Source organism: Natrix helvetica (genome assembly GCF_964273705.1).
Source record: "Natrix helvetica genome assembly, chromosome: 2".
NCBI lineage: Eukaryota > Metazoa > Chordata > Lepidosauria > Squamata > Natricidae > Natrix > Natrix helvetica.
The window spans coordinates 100,542,947-100,569,251 of NC_138552.1; the positions used below are offsets into that span (position 1 = coordinate 100,542,947).

General features: G+C 38.2%; 2 protein-coding genes across 4 annotated transcripts in view; one reads left to right on the forward strand and one right to left on the reverse strand.

The window, feature by feature from the left end:
- Positions 1-11,370, forward strand: part of KCMF1 (potassium channel modulatory factor 1) — a 48,131-nt gene extending 36,761 nt beyond the window's left edge. For all 3 annotated transcript variants that reach the window (XM_081943218.1, XM_081943217.1, XM_081943219.1), the window contains exons 4-7: positions 3,269-3,370; positions 5,270-5,444; positions 5,996-6,278; positions 10,743-11,370. In XM_081943218.1, the coding sequence (XP_081799344.1) occupies positions 3,269-3,370; positions 5,270-5,444; positions 5,996-6,278; positions 10,743-11,004 (822 nt within the window). In that variant the 3' untranslated portion in view covers positions 11,005-11,370. The remainder of the gene's footprint in view (positions 1-3,268; positions 3,371-5,269; positions 5,445-5,995; positions 6,279-10,742) is intronic.
- Positions 11,371-17,556: 6,186 nt separating this feature from the next.
- Positions 17,557-26,305, reverse strand: part of HOOK3 (hook microtubule tethering protein 3) — a 59,136-nt gene continuing 50,387 nt past the window's right edge. The window contains exons 20-22 of the mRNA XM_081940564.1: positions 24,890-24,994; positions 24,476-24,547; positions 17,557-23,577 (exon numbers count right to left, since the gene is read on the reverse strand). Coding sequence (XP_081796690.1) covers positions 23,437-23,577; positions 24,476-24,547; positions 24,890-24,994 — 318 coding nt within the window. The 3' untranslated portion in view covers positions 17,557-23,436. The remainder of the gene's footprint in view (positions 23,578-24,475; positions 24,548-24,889; positions 24,995-26,305) is intronic.

Genomic DNA, 26,305 nt, shown 5'->3' on the forward strand with positions numbered 1-26,305 from the left:
ATGAAAAATAGATTTATCATTAGAGTAAAGCAGAGTCAGTGAAAAATGCAGACTCGCACTTTGTAAGGCAGTAGTGAAAGCCTTGGAAAAGATACTTGGATGCCATGACATGTTTTTATGTACAAATATTAGAATTGTGCAGGCAGTGATTTTTTTCCCCTTTGGCCCTCAATGGAAACAAAAGTTGGATTTTGGAAAAGCAGGGATAGAATTTTGCTTTTGAACTTCCATGTTGGAGAAGATTCTTGAATACTATAAATACCCAAGAAAGCACATAACTGGATCACAAAACATCTCAATTCAGAGTTCTCATTTGAGGCACAAATGACTAGTCTCACATGATTATGTTTGGACACATTTTGTGAAGTCCCAGCTCTCTTGAGAAATCTATAATACTGGAAAAAGCAGAAGGAAAGAAAAGAGGACAGCCAGCAGTAATTGCACCTTTCAGGGACCTCGAGCGATCATCCTAGAAATGTATTTACATATAGTCACTTTAGTGTCAACACCAATCAGTCAGTTATTTCATTTATGTTATCACACAAATTCCTGTTATCCTATAAGACCTATATTACCCTTCCTATGTGGTTGCATTTAGACTCCACATATTTCAATGTGTGCTTTACCAGATAGGGCACATTTATGAGTTCTTGATAATTTGATTGGCCATTTTTTTTGACTGGGGCATCCAGAATTATAAAAATTCCTGGGGCATCCAGAAAAAAATTAATTTATATTAACATCCATATAGTTTTTTTGTTCTGTTATAAGAAAGAATTTAAAAGAAAGCTGTTTACTTTTACTTTAAGAAAGATAATAGCAGGTATTATTAATGTTGCCCATATTAGAGTCTATTTGCATGTAAACAACATGCAAATAGTAGTAATAAGAGAATGGAGTCTTTATAGGTAAGTGCTGAGCTACACATTTCAAACACATTTGGTGTTGGATTTGAGTGGCAGTCAATTAAAGAAACTTCCTTGCATGCGCCCTTTCCCTTCAGTTATATATAACTGTGTTTATTGTGAAAAGAACATATATTATTGGAAAAAGAAATTCTTATAGGAACAACTCAAATGAGTTGAATTAGCTCAAGGCCATCTAGTCTAAAATTCTGTACATAATGTACCAACTTGCCTGCTTCATTAAATCCCACAAACAGACCATGAGAACAGTAACATTCTTCCACACAGATTCTCTATTTATTGAACTTGGATTCTGGGATGAAATTTTGAAAGCTATTTTGACTCACCTGTTTATAACTTTTATTGTCTGTGATTTCTTGTTGTAACTCAAACATGCATTTAATGCACCTGCATGAATAAAGTCTTAGGATGTTTACAGTGTGGTCCAGCGTAGAGAATTACAGGAATATGTTAAAGTGGTATAATTTCTACCTGCAGAGCTGCCACCAGAGAATGGCAATGAGACATTTATATTTTGGCCCAAAGTACTTGATTCTAACGGTTTCCCCCTGCTGTTCATATCTACATAAAGGCATTGAGAACAATTATCCAGAGATTTGGAGTGCTGCCTCAACCAGTATACTGATGGCACTGAACTCTATTTCTCCTTTCCATCTGAACCAGAAAAAGATTGTACAGATGCTTCAAAGTTGCCTGGAGCCACTGGTGGACCTGATAAGGGCAAAAACCCTGAACCTAGATAAGATAAAATAATGTGGATAGACCAGAAAATTTGGAAAATGCCCCATTAACAAGCTTGTGCTTCTTCTGAAATAACATATATAACTTGGGAGCTCTCCTTGATTCAAGCCTTATCATTAGAGGCAAAAATGGCTTGAATAGCAAGGAAGGCCTGTCCAAAACATAGGCTGGCATGTCATTTCCACTCCTATCTATATTGAGATTGCTTAGTTTCAGTAAGACCTAATATTTACCATGAAGCAATTAAAATGCCGCAAAGTGCAGAAAACAGCTACTCTCTGTTATTAAATTGGACGCTAAAATGACTTATAGGGTATCAGGCCCAGGAGTACTACCGTGTTTCCCCGAAAATAAGACAAGGTCTTATTTTCTTTTGCCCACGAAATATGGCCTTGGGCTTATTATAGGGGAGGGCTTATTATTTCTGGGGCAGGTGAGAAGCAAGGCGCGCCTTTTACCTTTCCAGCTCCGTCGCGTTCCTCGCCATTGTATTCAGGGAAGTGGCTGGTAAAAAAAAAAACTTCTCGCGAGTTCAATCAAACATCTTGAAATCGCGAGAAGGTTTTTTTTTTTACCAGGGGCTTCCCTGAATTCAATGGCGAGGAACGCGACGGAGCTGGAAAGGTAAGAGGCACGCCTCGCGGCCCAACATCACCCACCTCGCCCCAATGGTAAAGGCAGCCTGCCTGGTTCCCTTCCCCGCCATCCCTTTAACGATGGATGGCAGGTGGGGGGGAGAAGCGAGGCATGCCTCTTAACTTTCCAGCTCCGTTCCGTTCCTCGCCCTTTCGCCGATTGAATCCCCTAGTAAAAAAAACCGCATGAGTTCAACTCGCAAGATTTTTTTTACAAGGGGATTCAATGAGCGAAAGGGCGAGGAACACGACGGAGCTGTCAGTCTCTGGTAGCGCTAGGACACGCGTCGCGCTTCTCCCCCCACACACACACCTCTCACCCCTCACTAAAGGGACGGCAGGAGAGGGAACCAGGCAGGCTGCCTTTACTGTTGGGGTGAGGTGGGCGGTGTTGGGCTGCGATGCGCACCTCTTTCCAGCTTCATCGCATTCCTCGCCCTTTCGCCCATTGAATCCCCTTGTAAAAAAGCCTCGCAAGTTGAACTAATGAGATTTTTTTTACAAGGGGATTCAATGGGCGAAAGGGCGAGGAATGCGATGAAGCTGGAAAGAGGTGCGCATCGCAGCCCAACATTGCCCACCTCACCCCAACAGTAAAGGCAGCCTGCCTGGTTCCCTCTCCTGCCGTCCCTTTAGTGAGAGGTGTGGGGGGGGGGAGCGCAACGCGTGTCCTAGCACTACCAGAGATTGACAGCAGTATAGCAGGCTATAGCAGCAGACCAGTCATGGAACTCTCTCATGAGGGATGCGCATTCCAGCTCAAGCTGGATGAAATATTTAGTGTTGGATGCATACATGTTTAATTTTTCTTGCCCTCGTACCCACTTCCTGGTATATTTTTCTTAAGTTAGCATTCCAATTTACTTAAATGCTTTCTGCTTTTTAATGTGGCAGCTCCTGCTAGAGATTTCTTGTTGTTGAAGACCATAATGCAGATAGACTTTCTAAACTTTTTATCATTTTCAGATTTGTCCAATATGTGCAGCATTACCTGGAGGAGATCCCAATCACGTAACAGATGACTTTGCAGCTCATCTTACACTGGAACACAGAGCTCCTAGAGATTTAATATCCTTTCCCAAATTAAGAAGAAACAACAGGATAATTATTGTTTGTAATGCATTAAAGAAGTTAATTTTGAACCAAGTTATTCTATTAACATGCAGGTTAGGCATTGTCCAAGAGGACATGGTTTGAGTTGATAGCTACGTCCAAGAAGCTGTGGTTGATCACTTTGTGCCAAATCGATTAATTATATAAATTTATTTTTCAACCCTTAAAGAAAGACTTCAAAAATCTAAACAGGTGTAGTTAAAGCATTAGACTGGATTAGGAGTCAGGTTAAAAGCCCCAATTTATCATATTGTTCCTGTAGTGGCATTTGCCCAGTCTCTTCTCAGTCAAACCTTATTGTGAGAATTAAGAAGATTCCTAAGAGATCTGTATTGAACTCCTAGAAGAAAGGTGAAATATACATGTACAAGTGGTCCTTGACTTACAAACACAGTTGAGCCCAAAATTTATGTTGCTAAGTGACATAAAGGAATCACATGGCCCTGGGACATGTGCAGCTATCCTAAATATGAATCAGTATGAATCTTGATCACATGACTTTGAGGATGCTACAACAGTGAAAAATGATCATAAGTCACTTTTTAGTGCTGTTGTAACTTCAGGGAGTCACTAAACCAACTGTTGCAAGTCAAGGATTGCCTTACTAATAAATTCCTATTTGAAGTATTGTTCCTAGGAAACTACGTGAATAGTTTCCAATAACTGGTGTTGCAATTTAGTTATAATTATTTAAATTTAGGTGTTCTATAATATATCTCCACTGTTAACGGACTTTTGGTATAGAAAGCAATAATGAACTGACTGCTGTGATTTAATTTACTAAATATTATATAAGCAAATTGTTTAATCAAGAGATCTTCAGATAAAAATGTGCCGTTTTTTACCTGCAAGGATAATTTTATGGTTTTGTCATTCATGAGTGCTTTTTAGCCACAGTTCAAGGTACTTAAGGGCACGATACAGAAGAACGTTAGATTCAAATCTTTATTTAGATGCCAGGATGCAAGAAAGGCTACTTTCTATGGGCATTTCAAATCATTGCCCATGAAACCTTCAGTGTTTTGTAAATTCTCACGGTGGGCCTCTCTTTTGTCTGTTACTTCATGATGGTGGTTTATTGTATGCCTTTGCCTTAATGTAAGGTTTCTTCTAATTGTGTAACACTAAATTAAAAATGAATCCATGAAGTAGCATTTAACTAAATAGCTTTTCTTTTTATCTTTAAAGTTCTTTGTTGAGATGTCTATGGAGATTCTAAGTCATCCAGGTCATGGTTGTCCCACGGGGGCTCTTTCAAGAGGCAACTGGACATTCTGGTAACGTTCAGGATGACTGCATCTTCCTTTATCAGCTAGCAGGATGGTGATGTTTGGGTTTCTTCCTAGTGATGTCACTGCTCTCCTTTCTTGAACTGTGAGATTGGAAAGGGGGTGTTTTGGCACTGGCGAGGGCTGCAGATACCTTCATCCTTAATTATTCTGGTTCTGCCAGTTTATTGCTCTTAATGGCTGACTCTGTGGCTGTAAGAGAGATCTACAATTGGTAGCTGTTCTGATACTACTGCAGAATTCAGTCCTTTGGCCAAAACATTACTTTCTGTTTGGATAAGCTCTCTGTCAGACAGATTTCTCACCCGTCTGTCAGTTTTCTGAGACATGTCACTGCCCATCTAGGTTGGTTTTACTGTTTTCTGTGTGTTTTTTTTCCTGTCTAAGCTGTAGGGTATACAATTTGCCTTTTTGTCGTTCTTGGCTCTTGTTGTGTTGGACCAGAAAGTTCAGTTGCCTCTTGAAAAAGCACCTTTGGGATTCTTTGGCTGGGAGTGGGGGGAGGACTAAGGTTTTCTTTGTTTGCAGCTCTGTGTTGATGCTTTTTCGTTAACTTGTTGATGACGATGAATCCAGCGGTGTTCGGCATGTACGTAGAATGTTTCACCCAGGTCGAGGATTGGGTGGCCCCCGCGCACGTAGATCAAACATGCACTTTACTAGCAGTTCCACTGGTGGATTTTCATCATCACAGAGTTCGTATTCTCCAAGCAATAGAGAAGCCATGGATCCTATAGCTGGTAAGGATCATGATTATTTGCATCTTTTCCTTGCACATTGCCGTGTTCTGAATGAAGCAAAACCCACTTCTAAAAACCAAGGATATTTGTCACTGTGTAGATAGAGATTAACATAGTTGGAAGTGACCTTGTAGGTCATCTAGTCCAACCCCCCACCCAAGCAGCCCCTACACCATTTTTGACAGATGTCAGTCCAGTATCTTCTTGAAAGCCTCCAGTGATGAAGTTCCCACAACCTCCGAAGGCAAGCTGTTCCATTGGTTGATTGCTCACACTGTCAGAAAATTTATCCTTATTTCCAGGTTGAATATCCCCTTGTTCAGTTTCCATCCATTGTTCCTTGTCTGGCCTGAGTCCTGCTCAATGTTATTAGTTGAAATTATCATTTACCAAGAGTGCCCATGTCTTAGAGGTTGTCAGTAGTTAGGAGTATTTCACACAGTGGCAGCAAAAAATCCAAAGTTAATGGGAAAGGAGTTTTCTGGGTCCTGGCCATGGCCATGGTTTTGTTAGAATAGCTTTTAGTCTCTTTTCTCTTTTCTTCTTGGCAGAGCTTTTATCTCAGTTATCTGGTGTAAGGCGTTCTGCAGGGGGACAGCTCAATTCCTCTGGTCCTTCGGCATCTCAGTTACAACAGCTGCAGATGCAGCTGCAGTTAGAAAGACAACATGCACAGGCAGCAAGGCAACAACTGGAGACTGCACGCAATGCAACGAGGCGTACGAATACCAGCGGTGTCACCACCACTGTTACACAATCTACAGCAACAACCAACACGTCTAATGCAGAAAATAATCAGCAGGCTATCCAGAACTCTCAGTTTCTCCTTACCAGGTAATGCATTCTAGTGAGATGACTGTGATTGTTCTGTTTTTTTGCTCCAGGCATTCAAAGCTGCCATTGTATATTGTGGTGCTATCCTTCCACCCACCCCAATCCTCCTGAAGCTTGGTTTTCATTCAGTGTGGAATATCCAGCTAACATTGAGAGTGTGCTTTTCCCATGACTAACTGCGTCTATTAGGGAGATACTGTATGCTTATATTCCAGAGAGCAGAAGTGACTTAAACTAAAATGGAACACCAGAGGCTGAGATCATGTGCCTTGAAAAGTACTCAACAGTCTGAAGACTGTTTATATATGAAAGGTTTGGCAGTTTTGTGGAGCTGAACTTTACATTTTGTTCAATTTGGTTTTGTGGCTGTGGAACTTTTATTGATCAAAATTTACCAAATATCCCCTAACAAACATAGGAATGCTTTATCTCATATTATTACAAGTAAATATGAATAATTTGTTTTCTGTAGCATGTTTTTAAAGAATTGTTACATTCTTTGATCCTTATTAGCATCAACTTATAATAAATTTTGAAGTCATATCATGTCTTATTTTTTAACTTTAATCTAGAAAATCTAGAAAAAGGAGAAGAAAAGTGTGTGTGTGTGTGTGTGTGTGTGTGTGTATAAATGCCCATTTTAAACTGTAAATTTTAAAACAACTTTGAAGTTCATGGAGTAGAGCAAATTTCAATACGTGCATATATGTAGAGAATTATTTTAAATAGTTGAGTCAAATAATAGATAGTCCTCAATGACAGGCCACTTCTGGGCTCAGTTGCAATTGTTAAGTGAGGACTGCCTTTTTAAAAAAGCATGTGAAAACTAAAGGCTTAGATGTAGAGAGGCACTATTAAATTTTATATACAATCACAAAAATCCCAATGATAACAGTCATGATCTGTATACCGTAGAATGCATCATATTCTTCAGCAAATCTGTATGTAAAAGCTGTCCATTATCTATTCTATTTGCACAGCAACTTCACATGATTTAAGAGCCTCAGGGGCCCAAATGCTACCACCAGCTGGCAATACCTGTATTTTTCTAGTAGGCAAACAGTAAAAAAATATGTAGAATCAATGTAATATCACAAATAACATCATAAAGAAGCAAATAGAAAAATATTTCCTTTTTAAACGTTACTACTATTGATCTGAAAGTATTTTTTAATGAAAGAATATCAACTGGAGATGCAAAATGCAATATGTAGAATTACAACACAAACCTATCATCTTATATTTGCAAGTAGAATTATTGGGACCTCTCTACCTACAGTATTTATTTTAAAGTGACTCTTTTTCTTGTGCCCAATCATATTACTTAATAATGCTTGTTATTAGGAAATGTTACCAAACCCAAAGGGATTCCGTCTAGTATAACAGCAGTAGGTGCTCAGAAGCAATTGTGTTAGTAGTTCCTTTTCATTTTCTTGGGCCTCAACAGAATCGGTCATATCATCTAGAAAATCCTCAGAGCCTTCAGGATTTCCTGACTATCTGGCTCAGATCACCCAAATGGATCCTCTGCTTCTACAGGATTTAGGCTCAATCCACTTGCACCTCACTAGGGAATGATCTGTCAGTGACAATGAAGAATGTCACATTACCTTCCCCCCATTACCAGCATCTCACTCCAAATCTGTTCTGACTTTCAAACCAAGTTGAGATGTGATCTGTAATTCTTGTTGGGCCCATGTATATGAAAACAATCCTAGGATGGTCACAATAATGATGAAGTCAGAGCCGTTACTTAATAAGAAACAACAAAAGTCTTCTTCTGTTCAGTGGTCATCTGTGCTTTCACACACATGGCTTTGCTCCATGCAAAGAATTTTGGGAAACTATTTAAGCTGAGGTTCTTGGAAGGACACTATTGCCCACCCAATGTATGTTTACAGTGTTTGGTTTTGCTAAGAAATTCCTAAGAAGTAGATTTTGAATCTTGATCTTTTTTTAAAAAAAAACCCACACATTTTTAATATTTTACTGATTAGAGCAGAGATGGTTCAACCATGTTTCAGAAGCAACTGTAATAGATATTGGTTCAAGAAAATGCAGTCTCAGAATTGAAGATGATCACATTGCTGGCAAGAAAACTGTGAAAATCTCCCATACTGATTTTAGATTTGGTATTTCAAGACTGCAACTGTAGAGGCCAGATGATGGCCAATTTGACACACTAGATCAGGGGTGTCAAACTTGCATCATCACCGAGTCATCACATGATGTATCGTGTGGCCAGCGCTTCTGATCGCTGGCTGTGAGTTTGACACCCCTGCACTAAATTATTTGACTAGAAATGTAGCCACAGTATGTGTTCCCAAAGAGAACCTCTCATCTGGGACCATTGGATTTCAGAATGCCTGAAAGGTAGGAAGCATACATTGCTGATAACTTCAGATAAATATTTACCCTCTTCAGAACAATAAGCAGTGGGAATATACTGTATATAGGGGAGAGTTTATATGGTAGTTGGGAAAAAATAGATGAGATCTAACTGGCTTTTCCTAAGTGAGCAAGTATGCTGAGAAAAATGAATCGGACAATGAGATAGAAGGAGGATAGGAGAAGGGATCTAAAAGGAAATGAAAATAAATGAAAATAAACTGGTTTGGAGTCAGAAAGATGAGAGAACTCCTCTCTTTAATTGGTGCCAAAGCAGCCGTTAGAAAGGACTAATGGAGTTTAGCCAAGGCCAGAATGCAGAGCAAGAAGGAAGCAGCATTTTTACCAAAAGCTCAGCTGGAGAACTTTCCTGGTTGATGCTTTGTGCAGGCACAAACCTATGAGTGATGCACAGAGACCACAAAGAATAACCATTGCCTCTATTCAGGCTCAAAGTAACTGAAGTAATAATACTTCTTAATAGATTTTCAGTTAACCCCACTATACATATTGAATGTAATCTGAATGTTTCTGATTTTTTCTCCTTCAAATGTGTGTGTGCGTGTGTGCCTTCTGGTCGTAAAGGCTCGTGTACTGTTTAAGGTGCTCACGCCTCTTTATTTGCCTCATTGTATCTCACATTACTTCATGGTGCATAGGTTCCTGGTGGGATGTCTTCAGCCCCACAATAGTCACCGTTTGATTTGACTTGGATTGAGCAGGAATGAGTCACTTAAACTAAATTTACCTGGGGGCTCCATGCTTGAATTGGAACTTGAATAGTCCAGCATTTCTCCCCTGACCTCTTTATTTCTTATTTTTCAGGATGCAAGATGATTTGCAAGCTTTAATTGTATTTTAATTTGTTTAACAAAAAAACATCCAATTGAACATTCCTTAAGTACTATATGCAGTCTGGAATAAAGATATATGAAAACTATTTTTAAAAAGCAATTAAACCATAAGCATCTCTATAAGAAAGGAGTCCCAGATATAGGGGACCAGCAGTGAGAAAGCCTTCTCATATCCAACAGCCTGAAATGTTAGATCATCTCTAACATTCATCTCTAACATAACCGGGTGCCGTCCTCTCTAACATAACCGGGTGCCGTCATCTCTAACATAACCGGGTGCCGTCCTCCAGAGAGTGTCAGAGGGCGGCGCCCAGGAGTAGGGCCTTCTCTGTGATGGGCCCTACCCTTTGGAATGACCTTCCCCCAGACATTAGGACAACAACTGACCTCCGCTCCTTCCGTATTAAACTTAAGACCCACCTGTTTCGACTAGCCGGCCTGGCTTAAATTTAGAGCTTCTCCACCTCTTGGGCATTTTTAATTGTTAATTTTAATTTTAAATTTTAACTGTCATTGGGGTTTTAATTGTCTTAAAGTACTGTAATTTATTTATTTATTTTCCACCTCCTCCATATTATATTGTTGTGTCTGTTGCTATTATACGTCGCCCCGAGTCCCTGGGGGGAGAGGGGGCGACTAAGAAGTCAAATTAAATAAATAAATAAATAATAAATCTCAGTTCATTGAAAGATAACCTTCCTCAAATAGAAGAAAACAAAAACAAATACCTTAAAACTGACCTTTGGAGGGAAAAAAGCAAGGAAATATAAGCAGAGCACTAAAGTGTAATGGGCTAAGAGTCTGCCCTCCTTCCCCTTGATAAATAAATACATAAATGCATCTTCTCCAGATCTTCCTCAACTCTTGGCACACAATTGTTGAGCAGTAGTGAGCTTACAGGATCAAACATAGAAGCTCTGGTTATTAGTTATAAGCAACAAGCAACTATTGCTCCCTTTCTCTTTCCTTTATGGCCTGGAGATAAACTTTGGATTTGTTTTTTGTTCCTGACCCACCCCCACCCCCATAATTCATTTAAAAGACTTGTATGGCTGCCCATATTGGAACAGCAGTTCCAGGTAGCTTATGACTTACATATTAAATGCAAAACGATTACCATTCTAACCTCCCCAAAGCCTTACGTGGCTTTTTAGAATTGTTGGTCCTACAACGAAACACTCGTGATCTTTTTCAGCTATATCCTGTTCCATCTTTTATGCAGGTTGAATGATCCCAAGATGTCTGAAGTAGAGCGTCAGTCAATGGAGAGTGAGCGGGCTGACCGCAGCCTGTTTGTTCAAGAGCTTCTATTGTCCACTTTGATGCGGGAAGAAAGCTCATCCTCTGATGAGGATGAACGTGGGGAATTTGCCGATTTTGGTGCTATGGGCTGTGTAGATATTATGCCTTTAGATGTTGCTTTAGAAAATCTAAATTTAAAAGAGAGTAATAAAGGAAATGAGCCTCCTCCACCTCCTCTTTGATGACATCCCACTTCGCAGACAATGTCCTCTGTGCTGTATTTGCCAATGAAAGTGGACAACAACTATCTTGGGTTTGTTTTGGTGATTGTAATTTCAGGTCTGTCACTCTTGTTACATTGTGTACATTCAAAGGAAGAGAGAAAAAGATATATATGATAATCATTTCCACTTAAAATAATTTTTACTTCTAGCAGGTAAACGTAGGTTTCAGTGCAGAGGGGAATCCTCTGTGCTCTGTACTTTTGACATGCAAAAGGCTCTCCTAATACTCCACATTCAAACTGAAGAGGAAAAAAAAAAGAAATCTCTAATGAAGCTGCTGTGTGTATTTATGAATATTAATGAATAAAAACTGCTTGGATGGTTTACCTTTACTGCATGAGGTTTTTTGCAGCGTGCATGAGTTTTAGTGACCTTGTCATTTAAAAAAAACACTTTTAAATACAAGGAGTAAAACTACAAACAACTCCCTCCCCCAAAGCTTTCCTATTATTCAAAGGTTACAAGACGAAGACGTTAGTGCTCATTTAGTGACGTGTGACCATCAAGTAGCTTTTGAATAATGTATATCGGAACCACCTTTTTTTCGTGTGCTGTTGGCACATCACGCAAGCTCTGCAGTGGGACCGCTTGTTGTTTTTCAGGGTGTGGCATTTTGCTCAGTGTGTCTTTTAATGTTGCCCTCTTTAACCATCAAACTTAACCTATGGAATAAATCAGCCTGGTTTTTATGCATCACCGGGAAATACAAAAGTAAGACCACTGCCAAGCTTGGCAACAGGAACTTTTGTGTACCTTGGAATGTGCATACTTGTTCAGCTTTGTTTAAAAGGGTTTTTCCCCCCTTCTTTTTAATGGTTGCTTTTTTTAAAAAAAAATTCAAACTGTTGACACATGTTTTATTCAGGTGTAGATGGTTCATTTATTCACTGTCTTAAAAGTAAAAGTTAACCTGGATCTTAATTGTCTTCTTTTAAAACGTTCACCTCTTGGTCATATGCCTAGTTATTTATGTATTTGCTTCCTAATTGCAGAGACTTATCAGTATCAGGAGAGCTTAAGATGATTCCCAGACTTTTGTCAATATATTGCAACTGCATTCTTAATGCTAATTCCAGCACCTTTTAATTTATTATTTCTTCATATATTTTTTCTGGCATAAAACATTTTTTTAAAAGCCTTTTAATGGAATCATGCCACCTACATGCCTATACTATTAATCCTGTATGTATAAAATGTACAGTGTTTTGTGCATAGACTTTCATAATAACCCCAAGGCAGGGACAGGTGGGGGTATTGTGGTTTGGGAGGGGTGGAGGGTGGGCTTGTGGGAAAGGGAATGTAAAGTTAGACAATAAAGACAAAATTGCACACCGCTTCTGGTTATATCTAAACTAGGCTTAGACCACAATCATGTTTCTGCCTGGTTCTCTCACTTTCTTCACCCCTCGTTTGCCTGTATATTCTTCCACTTCTGCCACGTTACAAGCTTTTAAAAATAAAATAAAATTAAAAATCCAGATTCAAATAGCAGGATAGAGTCTTGACATGGATGCTACTCTTAAAATGGTAAAATCTATTGACAACTGTCAGTTTTGACTCCAATGATTTCTTTATAAAATACAATACTAGATTTGTTTTTTCTCCTTACTTTTTGAAACTGAATGTTCTAAGGGGGGGAATTCTATAGCTGCCCTCTGGTTAACTTGGGTGTTAAACCTGGTAAGGTTTTTTTTTAAAAAAAAACTGTTGAGGATTTTAAAAACCAGTTTTCAAGCTGTAGTCTTTTCAAACACACCTGCACATTACAGTAAGACCCACAGTTCAATAAAGCATTTTCAAGACTGTTTGTTCAGTTGATTCTTTGATGTTGCTGTGTTATCCAAACAAATTGATTGCAGGCACTATGCAGGCCTCTAACAAGAATGCTTTAAGGAAGCTTACACTGGAGAAAGTCTTAGTTCTCTCACACTCTCTCTGAACACACAACTTCCTTTTAAACTTTGGTCACAAACTTGAAAATACATAAAAAGACTACATGATTTGTTGAGGCTTGCTTGCTGACTATAGTGAATGTGGTGTTCTGTCATGAAACATGAAATGTTTCATTATTTCACTAGATATGCCAAAATTACGATGCTCCATTAAAACCATATGCTCATTTAAAGTGTTTCTTAAATTGTAGGAGCTTAAGTGGCCAGGGGCTTTCAAATGTTATGGGGCTTTTACTTCACGTAATTTTGTAAATAACTTAGTATCCTGTTTTGGAATGTTGTCAACATCAGTTTCTTAAAAAGCATGAAATGGAGGCAATAAAAGCTTCACAAAAGTAGCATAAAATTGGATCTTATTGGAAATCTTGGAATATGAAGCAACCCACCTCACAAAGTTGTTGTGGGGAAAATAGAAAGGAGTATTATATATGCTCGCCACCCTGAGTTATTTAGAAAAATAAAACAGGTGGGATAAAAATAAGGTAACAGCATTTCCAGAAATGAGCTACACTTAAAAAGCCATCGATCAACATTGTTTAACTTCAAGCGAATGGACAGATTCATGGCACTGAAAGTTTATACTCTTAAAACAAACTGGATATTTTTTTTTTTTTTTGAATTGGCTGAAAGAGCCATTCAACAAATTGTAGAGTGCTACAAGACACAAAAAGATCTACTGACTTTACCAGGTTGGTTATTAGGTTTTTTGATTGCAGTTTGCTGTTCAGAAATTGGACAAGGGAAATTCTCATATTCTCAGTTGACAAAAACGGAGAAAGCTCATCTTCTCGTTTTTAATTATTAAGAATACATTTAATTTAACACATTCTTAGATTACATACTGGATGTTTGGTTGGTCCTGTTGTCTTACTCCTGACAATGCAATACAATATTGTCAGTTGCCTCATTTCAGACTGATATATTTGACAGTTAAAATACTTAATTGATTTAAAATCTTACCCAGAACAAGGTTGTCAAAATTAGTATGACTTTTCAGTTTGTATAATCATTTGATTTGAAAGAACAAGGTTGTCAAAATTAGTATGACTTTTCAGTTTGTATAATCATTTGATTTGAAAGTACAGCTTTCTGCTTTTACTTGTATCACGGTAGCCTTAGGACCCCGGATTACTTTTTAAAAATATATTTTATTTACAAAATGGTTCAGAAAAGTTGTTAATCTACATCAGATAAAACCTAGGAATTCAAATCAAAAGACCATTTTTTCATTTAATGCAAGCAGTAATTTCCAAAAGCCAGGTTCGATTTTTAGCTTATTGGCCCAAGAGATCATATGTGAGTGAATTAAACTTCTTCTACATGGTGGGTTTCAAGTGTTTTTGTATTCCTCACAGCAGCAACAGCAGCATCTCACTAAAGCAACTTGTTTAACTTTGGATTTTTTACTGTATATGTATGGCAGATAGAAAAATCTTGTCTATACCTTGTAATCATATAGTGCTGTTCCAATAATTCAAATCAAATACTTTTAAGGATGCAGCCATAGTTTCCTACATCACTGCATTTCGCACAAGCTGAAGCTTTCAAATACTGTTAAAGGTAGCTCCACGTAGAACAAGTTGCAGAAATCTAATTGGGAAGTGACCAAGGCATGTGTGACTAAGCAGGGCATCCTGGTCCAGGAGTTGGTGCATATGTAACTGCATCCTCATCCAAAACTCAAGATGGAAGGTTTACAGAGATTGGGGAAGGGAGAGATTTTCCTAAAACCTAAGAGTTATTCCATTTTGCTTAGATTGCGTTGAAGCCCGTTGTTTCCCCATCACACCTCCTGTAACCCGACAAGGATTCTTCCATGGCATCAAATAGCCTACTATGGAGACAAAAAGCTAGCATACTGATACCTCACCCAGAGACTTCATGTTTATTTATTAATCAGATTTGTATAACCTCGCATCTCACCAAAAGCAACTCTGGTGTTCGTGTTGATGTTAGAAACGGGAAATGAGAGTACCAGGCCTTGTGGCACCCCACCAAACAGAGCCTGTGGCCTAGGCATTCCTCCCTGTATTCTATCAGCATCCAGCTTCTTTGGGGAACAAAAATGCCCTTTTGACATGGATTTGCACTGGTAATTTCATGACTTGGTAAGAAGGGAATTGGAATGAGCACTTAAAAAATCTAAAATTAGTTTTGTAAATGCGGCCATTATAAACATTTTATTCTTCCCTCATATTTAGCAGTTGGATTAAACCTGTACAGGTAGTCCTCAATTTACAACAATTCATTTAGTGACTTACAAAGGCACTGAAAAAAGTGACATGAACATTTTTCAGAATTACCACCTTTGCAGCATCCCCGTGACCATGTAATCAACATTCAGATGCTTGGCAACTGGTGCCTAATTATAACGGTTGCGGCATTTGGGGGGGGGGGGATCACCTTTTACAAACTGCTGATATGCAAAGACAATGGGGATGCCAGAGTCCCTTAACAACCAGATTACTAATTTATGAACTAGTGATTCACTTAAGAACTGTGGCAAGAGACAACAAATTCTGACTTGGAAACAAAATTTGGGCTCAATTGTAGTCATAAGTCGAGATCCACCTGTATACGGTAGGTTGTGTAAGTTTTCTCCATATGCTGTAATGGAAACAAATCCAAAAACCTAAAGATGCAGAATGATGAAAATAGCAGGAGTCCTGCTATAGCAGGAGACATTATCCAAATTTTCAGTTGGAGAAGGTGAAGGATATTTCTACTCCCCCAAAATTAAAACATCCCTATAGATCTTTTTAAAAAATCAATAGGAGCAATGAAGAAAGGACAGCATAACCACCTCCAAATTATCTTGCAAAGAGCCCATTTGATGTATGTCCTGGGGTATAGGTAGTCTAATGTCGCTTTCTCCTCACTGGCCTTGAGATGTTTGGTTAAACAGACAATTTGGGCAAGACATTACCTCTTCTGGATAACACTCAGAATTCACATGGAGCTGTTTTGTTGCCTCTGCTTATTGTTTTTTCTAGGCTGCTGTCAGAGCTGGCTGGCAAATTCAGCCCCTTTGTCACTGCCAGGAGTTGGGTTGTGTTATTGTTGCCAAATGCAGTGTTAGGAAAGGCAACAGAAGCAGGGTGGCGCAGTAAGATCTATTGTATTATCAGAGGTGGCCCAGCTACGGAACAAGACATTTGGGGTCCACTCCTATTTTTACAGTAATAAAACACGGAGTCCCCTTTTAAGTGTCAACTTTGCATCCATTCATTGTGAGGAGTCTTCAACCTGCCCTAACTGCAAAACATAATGGCAGGACCAGACTCGAAGCAGTACTAATAATGGTGAGAGCCAGTTGGGTTGGCATGATCAGCATGGGAAGCATTCCATTCCATGAACAGAACACAGCAAATGTCTGGAGATTCTCAGTCATCCAGATCATTGTTGTCCCAAAGGTGCTTTTTGAAGAGGAAACTGGACTGCCTGAAAGGCTACTTTAATGGCAGCTGAGAACGTGAGCGAAACCCAACACTTTGCCACTCCAAAAGACTTACCACTGGCTTCCTTCTACCCCATACCACACCGAGACTTCCATTCCCTACATTGAAGCAGATGGGGGACTCCTGGAAATGTTATGAACAATGCTGCACCAAATGGTTAGAAATCCTAAGGAATATAAAAGCCCACGCATTTCTTTGCTCCTCTATAAAGTATTTCTTCATAACTTTTAAAAAGAAGAAATCTGCTTTAATTCCTGCAAGAGCTTCTGTGAGTAGGCTTTAGATTATTGTACATAAGTTCTAAGGGTGGTTTTTGTTCACTACAGCAGCAAAGTGGATCCAACAACACCTTTTGATACAAGTAGACTGGATAGCATATATGGCTTAACCAAAGAAGATGGGAATTCAAATCTAGTATTGAAAGCTAAGCAATTGACTGTCTCAATTTCCTCAAAGAACTCTTCTGAAGAAAAATAAGGAGACTGCTAGTTGTGACAAGATAGATGTTCTCTTGTAATAAAAAAAGCATCACACATTTTATAGAAGCCTTTATTTACAACTTGTTTAACAACTGTACACTGGTTTTGTAGTCTTGGAAGCATGTTCCGGACTGAGAGGAAACATCCCAACCTCTTTCCTCCCAAAAGTTATCTGATCTTACAACCATTATTATCATGTTTATCTATATACAGATAGGTTTTTAAAATCACTACAATGGCGGTATGGTGAGAAATCATACTTTGGGGGAAATTAATATCTAGTAATCCTAGAACTTCTTTCTTACAGAAAAAAAGACATTTTATTGGCAATGTGACAAACAAGTAATTTTGGTAGCTCAGGACAGTCAAACAAGTTGTTATTAAAACACACAGATAGGTCGAACACATGCTTAGGATCTCAAAAAATGGCAGCTGCATCATGATATTAATGTTAAAGAAAGCTTAAATCATTGCAAGTAGACAGGCCAAGTTGCCTAATGGAGGTTAAAAGCAAAATTCATACTCTTTCCCCTTATCTGATGGTCTAAAGCAGGGGTGTCCAAACTTGGGAACTTTTAAGACTTGTGGACTTCAACTCCCAGAATTCCCCAGCCAGCTGGCTGGGGAATTCTGGGAGTTGAAGTCCACAAGTCTTAAAGTTCCCAAGTTTGGACACCCCTGGTCTAAAGAGTTTCTGTAGGTGGAAAAAACATATTAAACGTATTAAAAACGCTCCCAACCGCAAGCACATATTTTAAGATCAGGCCAAAACACCAAGCAACTCACCAAACAACTACAAAGCAAGTCCTTCATAGGAGCTAATACAGTACAGACAAGAATATGCAGGGGAACCAAAGTAGCAGGACACAAGATTTTGTAATTGGAGGTATCTAAATAAGGAAGGCCACTCTTATTGTGAGACAATGATCATTTCATTTCTATGGCACTGCTACCAAAACAACTCAGAAGACTGACAATGTTGAAAGCCAAATTTCCAGAACTGGCTTCTCAACTGCCAGGTCCAGCCAAGCATCTTTTCCTAGTATTGTCTATGTACCTGCAACAACTCAGTAATTCCAGCAGTAAACTTTCCCTGGAAAAAAAAAATCTTAAACAATTGTCATAAATCATAGCCCCCCACCACCACCACCCTCACCCCAAATGAATCAACACAACCAGGAATTGACTCTACTTCAGAGTCTGAAGTTGCTGGAGGACAAACATTTTGGCCTCACTTTCCCACCCTGTCACTGTTGAGCCACTATTAAGTTTTGCCCCAGTCTGACTGGTAGAGAGGGTTAGCCAGAGGTATCCTTACTACTCAGTACTAGTTTTACTTCTTATCTTTGATGCTGAATGTTAACGTAGGACACAATCAATTTATTTGAAATGGTAACCGGACTGGAACTGCCAAAGATCTCTCTTCGGCCATGGTCCAAGCTACCCCATTCTAAGTTTTCTTTCTCTACATCTTTCCCCCTACAGATGGAAAAACCCTGTTATGATTTACAACAGAACCAGACTCTTACTGAAACCAATGAATACTAAGCACTCCTTCGTTTTCACTTGGAACACATAGGGAGACCGTTTCTTCTGGTTTAAAAATAGAAGTCAGCAGCCGGGGGTCTCAAAGGCAAACCCTACCTCCCAGGTAGCTACAATTGAGAATCATGATCAGATTATAAACTTATTCCAGATGCAGTTGCTCCTGCAATGAGGCTTAATGGGAGTTAGGCTGGCTTCCTCCCTTCCATCTCTTCAAAGCGGTTCTCCCATAAAACTGACCAACTCTTCCAAAAGCTTCATCTCTAACTACGAGATGATAAAAGCAGCGATACAAATATAATCGCAATATTCCCTCAGGTTTTCTCTCGTGCCGTGTTTCCTACATCTGCCTCAATATAAAGTGAAATCTACAGCAGAACAAGCCAATACTTACAAGAGTGTGGAAAAAAAGCAGCTTTAAATTTTTTAAAGGCAGCACAATGCATTCCAACTGTCAACGTAGTCTACATGAACAACAGCAATATTTCATAACATAAAGAAAGACACATTAGTGCAATCCAAAGGGAAGGTAACATAGATGAAAGACCGAGATCTTAAGATAAATACACTCAACCCAAAGAACAATCGAAGAAAGTTCTATCACATAACACTGAAATGCAGGAAAGGCACAGTTTTTTTTTAAATGTTCCTGCTCTCTACATTCCTTTCCAGAGCTGCTTGTGCATGTATAAATGGATAGAAAAACAGAAGGGTAACAAATCTGCTGAAGGAGATGCATAAAAACAAAAACAGAGATCTATATGTATTAAGACAGTAAGCAGTCTCAGTACATACAATATTGCATATATTGAGTGACAAGGCTTGGGTATTAAATTAAATGCTGGAAAGGAACTGGCAACCTTTCCTATCCATTTTCTCCAACAATAACAACAACAACAACAACAACAACAAAATTGTTCTGGTATATATATATATATAGTATTGAACATTAGTGCACTTTTAAAATCATACTAGTAAATAAAGGTGCATTTATAAAACATATTTCAGCCTAAAGGTGTGTATTGCAAGAGGTCTGTATGTTAATACTGTTTAACAGGAAGAACGGAAGTCGTCAAATAGCATTGCCAATGAATGCTAACATATTGTGTGCTATAGGAGCTTGGCCATCTACCCATCTTTTTTTCTAGAGCTTCAATGTTTTGCTAGGTGGGAAAGTGGGAGATGATATGGTTATCTCTCTCTATACTTCTCCTTGCAAATAAACTCCACTCTTTAAAAAAAAAAAAAAGCAGATGCCCAGAAATTATATGCTATTTGATATTAACTAAGAAAAAATTCAGCTAACTTAGAACAGACTGGGGGGGGGGGGGGGGAAGAAATGCAATGTATCGAACAGCCCTTATTTTCTAAGCAATTTAGCAAATTTTGGGACAATTGTTACTATGTAGTTGGCTTAAAACAATGCAATATAGATTAATAATATCAGTGAACGCAATCTAAGATGTGAAGATATCTTTGCAAAAAAAACAGTCTACAGAATTTATCGGCCCTCAGAAAATCCAAAATGGCGTGATTCTTTGGGCATTACCTGTACTAGACAATATACCAAAAGAAAGAAAGGAAATTCTATCTAGCAGTTCCCTGCCTGGTTGCATATATGAACTCATAAGCTATTTATATAGGAGACTTTGCTGTATATAGCAATCAAGCTTTTTAATATGCCAAACGTAACATAAAACAGCTGAAAACACTTGAAATTGTTAAGTCATTTTGCACAAAAACTTTCCACAGCTTCTCTTACACTATGCCTCTTGCAGTTTGATATTAACCAAATCTGCTTTGCCCTGATTGCATTCAGTCCTCTAGTTGCCCAAATGTCTTCTGAAAACCCAGCTCAAACTGGGCAATTATTTGTGGAAAAAATAATAATAATGCTGAACTAATTAGGTATATTTTCACACACGAAAATAGTCCATCTTGAATTATATTCCAGCTTCAGACTTTCAGAATCCAAACTGAACGTCTAATTAGTTTTCTAGCCAAAAAGGCAGCTTCAGACATCGGTACATGAGGCCAGGATTACCATGTAGATGGCCTAAAGCTCATTATAAGGTAAAGACTGTCTGTAACCTTTATGCAAAAAACATAAGACTGAAAAAAATCCCCTGGCTAAGGAGCAATGTCTCTTGCTGCTTCTGTAAAAGAAGGATAATGGAGCAACCCACTGTCAATTGTCTTAATAATGAAGCTGCAGCCTACAGTTTTTCAGCCATGTAAATTCAGCTAAATGATATAACAAAAAATTCATATCAGACATTCCTTTCCCAGAAATATGGACAATGTTTATTGTGCTCATAATCCAATATTGAAATGAAATATGTCCCTCCGGTGTATTTTAATGGCTAATTAATGGTTAATTTTCTCAACCTGATATGCCTACCCTAAAGGTGCATTCAAGAATGCAGTAGGAAATATTAAATATTTGGTGTGCTAGCAGGTTACCTGCATTCATTTCCTAGAATTCCTTAAGTTTTCAGTATCTCATTGGAATTAAGATTTAACTGATCATTTCATACATTAAAAATCATGATTAATAGGAGAAAATTAGCCATGTCCTGTTTATAGGAGACATGCAAGTATGAAAGAAGAAGAAAAACTTGCAACGGGAAAAAAACCCTAATTATAAAATTCTAGAAACAATAGTATAACAAAATAGAATCCAACTTTAACACAACTCTATCAGAATTTTTGAAACCTTGATGTTGCAAATAGTGTTATAAGAAATGTTTCAAACAAAAAGTGTAGACTAGTTTGAAGATCCTACATGATTTTTTCTTTAAATTACCTTAGCCAGAAAGCCTGCATGTAGCAACAAATTACACAGCTCCTGAATTCAACAAATTACACAGCCATACATGACTCCTCCATAAATTAAGGGCACTGTATTTATTTAGATGCAACTAATATCCCACTTATTTTAGTAGGAAATACCGGCCACTAACTTTCTTTGGCTTTCTTAATATGATATTTGACTTTCATTTTTTTTAACTTACAGAAATGCGTGTCTGAGCATCAATATCAAAGAAATATGTAAATTGCAAAGCCTTAAAAGAATTAGACTTTACATTGGACATACTTAGCACTTCTGCGTAAGTAGATCTGAACTAGCCAGACTGGAGAAATAAATTCAAGGTGCTTTCAGGAAAGGTGAGAAATATAAAAGACTAATTAAAACACATGAAATAAAGCTGATCAAAAACCTCAATAATAACTAGTCAGAAAGGAGAGCTAGTGAATAGACTGAAAGTTGAAAAAGAAGAGAAGATAGATCTGTTTATGAAAAATTACATTCAAGGTTTTTTTTTTCAGGCAAGACTACATAATCAGGTTTCATTAGATTACCATAATAGTTGGCAGAAAAAACATCTTCAGACATGAGTTTTGCTCTGTTTTTGCATACAAAAGCACAGAAGTAGCCAATTAAGACTGTTAGACCTTCTATATAACTTGAACAAGTTAACTCTCGAAAGAGTAAGTACTGTATAGGCTTTATCAAAGTAAGTTTAATCAACAAAATCTGATATCTTTTTTTGCATTAGCACAAAAATCATGATGATTACCTAATAAATTTGCCTATAGGTGTAAAAACCTATCAAAGGAATTACCCATACTCTGATTATGAAATGATTTTTCTGCAGCAGAGACATCATCTGGCCTACTTTATTAAATATTGGAACCATACTACAGAAGGACCAATGGCATTACATCTTATTTTTATCACCTTTACATGAGTGGATTTTAAAAACTTATTTCATGTGTTTAAATGGCAATGAGTTAAAAACAAGCATTTTTAAGTCAGAAAATTGTTGTGCACAGTATGAATGTATTAACAAAAATGAGGGGAATAATATCCATACCTAAATAAATATGGTGATAAAATCCATATCCATTCACTTCAGAATGAAAAACAGGGTTCTTACCTTACCTTCAACCCAAAGAGAGCCAAGGCTCTTGAAATATTCTTAAAAAGTCAACATAAGCTTATGTTTAGAAAAACATACAGCAAAAAAAAATCTCTCTACTGAAGTCTTCAATAAAACCTCCATCTGTATGGAACGGTTTAATTTGAGTTAATCCCAAAGATTTGAGAAGGGTGTGATAGGTAGCTCAGAAACCAGAATTCATAACTTGCAGAATCAGAGAAACACTAACCGTGCTTCTGACAGATCCATAACTGCACAGGCATGAAATATCACTTAGCACAACAGGTTAGCAAGTTTACATGTTAGAATGATCTTAAGTACCCGAAGACATCAGTACCAATGTCAAATGGGTTTATCCTTCTTATTGACCTATCAAAAACACTCCTCAGTAATGGAGGGCATTTTTTTTAAAGCAGCATTTAAACAATCAACCAGATGCAGCCAAAATAAACAAAGTAACAGCAGCATAAGATAATTTCATGAATATGTCTCATCGGGTTCTTACAACTTCTGCCAGCATGTCTATCTAATCTTTACAAGTAATGTTACACATCTTCCTACGTAGCAAAGTTGAAAATTGCAATACCCAATTCAAACAGATCAAATTAGTGTGAAAAAGAAAAGAGGCATATTTCTTTTAATGCACCGATAGCCTTGGGAAGAACGCAATACTGTTTAGCCGTTTTACCGTTTAACAAGTTAATTTTGTTTTCATCCATTATAGGGTTTTTGTTAAGAGATGACAACTGCATATGAAAAGGGGTATGGGAAAATTCCATTAATAACCTTCCCATTGGGTGTTTTTTCAACATTTTGGCACATTAAAAGACAAAAGGAAGACTCCAGAAAAGAAGAAGAAAATTAAAAAGAAAAGTTTCTTCTGGAAATGAGACATGAAGAGACAATACTGAAAGAATGCTGGCTAGGTTTTCCTGAAATACAGTCACTTGTAACAGAAGTAGGTCTTGATTCCAGGATGGCTTCCATTCAAAAGGCAAGGCAAGGACTCTCTCTACCTTGCTGCGGCTGGCTGGACATGGCCCGGATAAGCTCTCCTTGTGCTGGTGGCTTGCCTTTGCCTAGCTAGGAAAGACTGTCCTGAACCAGTACTAGCAAGTCTGTCTTCTACTGCTTTTTTATGAAGAGTCATCCCCTACAGAGAGAAAGAGATTAAAGAAAAGGCATGGAGGTTTAGTCTGGAAAGCTGACTGGGCCAAACCTATTAAGTCTTCGCCAAACCTATTAAGTCACCCCACTAAACTATTTCCAATAAAATAAACCAAGGTTTGCTTGGATTAAGCAGATGGCCTTAGACACACTTCATCCCTCTTTCAGAAGAAAGAATGTTTTGGTCATCCCGGGGAAGCTCCCTTATGTTAAAAAAACAGACCGGAAAATATAACTAAGCCAAGGTGGTGCAGTGGTTAGAGTGCAGTAATGCAGGCTACTTCAGCTGACTACTAGCTGGAGTTCAGCAATTCAAATCTCACCGGCTCAAGATTGACTCAGCCTTCCAACCTTCCAAGGTGGATAAAATGAGGACCCAGATTGTTGGGGGCAATAGGCTGACTCTGTAAACTACTTAGAGAGGGCTGTAAAAAGCACTATGAAGCGGTATATAAATCTAAGTGCTATTGCTATAACCCTCTGGGTTAGGTTCTGTATATCAATCATAGTCCTTTCTGATTTTCTGATTCTAAATTGGATGCCCTCTTAACAACAGTTCTCTTTGGTTGCTTCCAAAGGCATTCGTTTTAATTTTCCCTGTCAACTCCGTGAAACTTCTGGGGGAGGCAGATACACAGGATGAGGGCTGCACTGTATCAATACACAGACAATACATTCCTTAACACCCTGAGGCTGCGTTGAAGCAGAAATATATGTTTCAAAACTGAGCATTATAAAGGGAACAATGTTCTACAAACAATACCAGGGGACACATCACCTTTGAAGTCTGAATATCAATTTAGTTCTGAAAAACATACTACAGAAGTGAAGCAACTCATTAATCTTTGCTGGGACTCTTATTCTACAATCGGGACTCTACTTACCATATTGTACCAGGCACTGACAATGTATCTCTCCTCCATTTCTCTTTGACTCTTTGTCTTTTCATATTCTTTCTATTGGGGGGGAAAAAGTATTTCTCATGATTTCACATGCCTGCTACAATGGGAGTATACTGTGCTCAGTGCTCAAATCCATATTTTTATTTCTGTTGTGTGGAATGATGGCAAACTGTGGAATTTTAAATTATTAATGAAATTGTATATGGTTCTTAATTTTCATCATGAAAGCTCATATTTCAGATTAACAGCTCAGGATAAAAACCATAATGGTTGCCTTTCATGTGCTTAATGTAATTGCCAAGATGACTCAATTGTGTGTACTTTTACTCGAGATAAGACCCACTGATTTTGAGCAGGGCTTAATTTGGTTTAAATATGCACAAGATTTCATATTACCTCTAAGGAATGGAACATCCTCTCACGTTCCTGCAGTTGATTCTTTAGTGCCTGAATTTCAGGTGCTGAACCTTGGTTCTGTTTGGGATCTAAAGTACGGATGACCTGCAAAAGCAAGAATCACATACTAAGAAGTTAACTCCAAATAGGAACACAAGAAGTTGAATATTTGTTAATCTACTCCAGAACCATCTGTTCTGATTGGTGCAGTTATCCAGGTCTTGGACAGGAAAAGGTCTAAGCAGGCGACTGCCAAACTGAATCTAAGATCTTTTGCATGCAGAAGCTGTGTTACATTACTGAGGCAGTGAATCTTTGGCGAATTATTTAGAGTTGCTTAAGTTTAAAGAATCTACAGAACATCCAGAAGTATATCAATTTTAGCTTTATAGGAATTAAGAACAACATAAGCATTTTACCACAAGGTACAACTGATCTAATGTTTATGTTCCTTCCTATGAATATATACTGAGGGAGAGGGGAGGGAAGGGGAGAGGAGAGGAGAGGAGAGAAGAGGAGGTGAGTAGAATTTAGAAGACATTAGCTATCAAAGAATGTGAGCTTGAAAGTCTTTTGTCATGAAAACGAAAATCATCATCATTATCCCTCCAAGGGGTAGCTCATTGTGTGGAGGACCTGCATGCTCCAGCGATGATGTTGAACAGATAAAATCATATCAGACAGATCTTAGCTGAAGAGTCTGACTAAATGTATTCCAAAAAAGCCATCTGGTATGGTGAGAATGTGTAATTCGAATTTCATGCTGGATCGAATGTTGTCCGGAATAACAAAAGTCACATTGGATGCTATGACTCCTGGGCATTCACTGAAAAATGTTCTATAGAGCTCAGATGCCTCTACTAGGCAACCAGGGCATGGATCTGACAGGCAAAGAAAAGGCAACAGACAGCGAAGAATTTGGTTGAAGGAAGAAATAGCAATAGCGCTTAGACTTATATACCGCTTCAGAGTGCCTTACAGCCCCCTAAGCGGTTTACAGAGTCAGCATATTGCCACCAACAATCTGGTCCACATTTCACTGACCTTAGAAGGATGGAAGGTCAAGTCAACCTTGAGCCGATCAGGACTGAACTGCTGGCAGTCAGCAAAGTTAGCCTACAATACTGCATTCTAACCACTGTGTCACCTCAGCTCTTACTACTCAAAACTACTCAATTATGGAATGTTTCTATGAATTAGAAATTTTTCGGTTAACAAACAGATTTATGGACCAAACAAACTTAATTTTCAAACACAAGTTCTTTATCAATGCTGAATTGATTGAATTGAAGCAACTCAAAACCAAGCAATTCAAACTTCATGTTTATTTAGAACTACCAACAAAAATGCCAATTTGCATAGTTAGCAAAAAACAGAAAGTGAAAAGACTATAGGACTTAATGGAGAACAACAAAG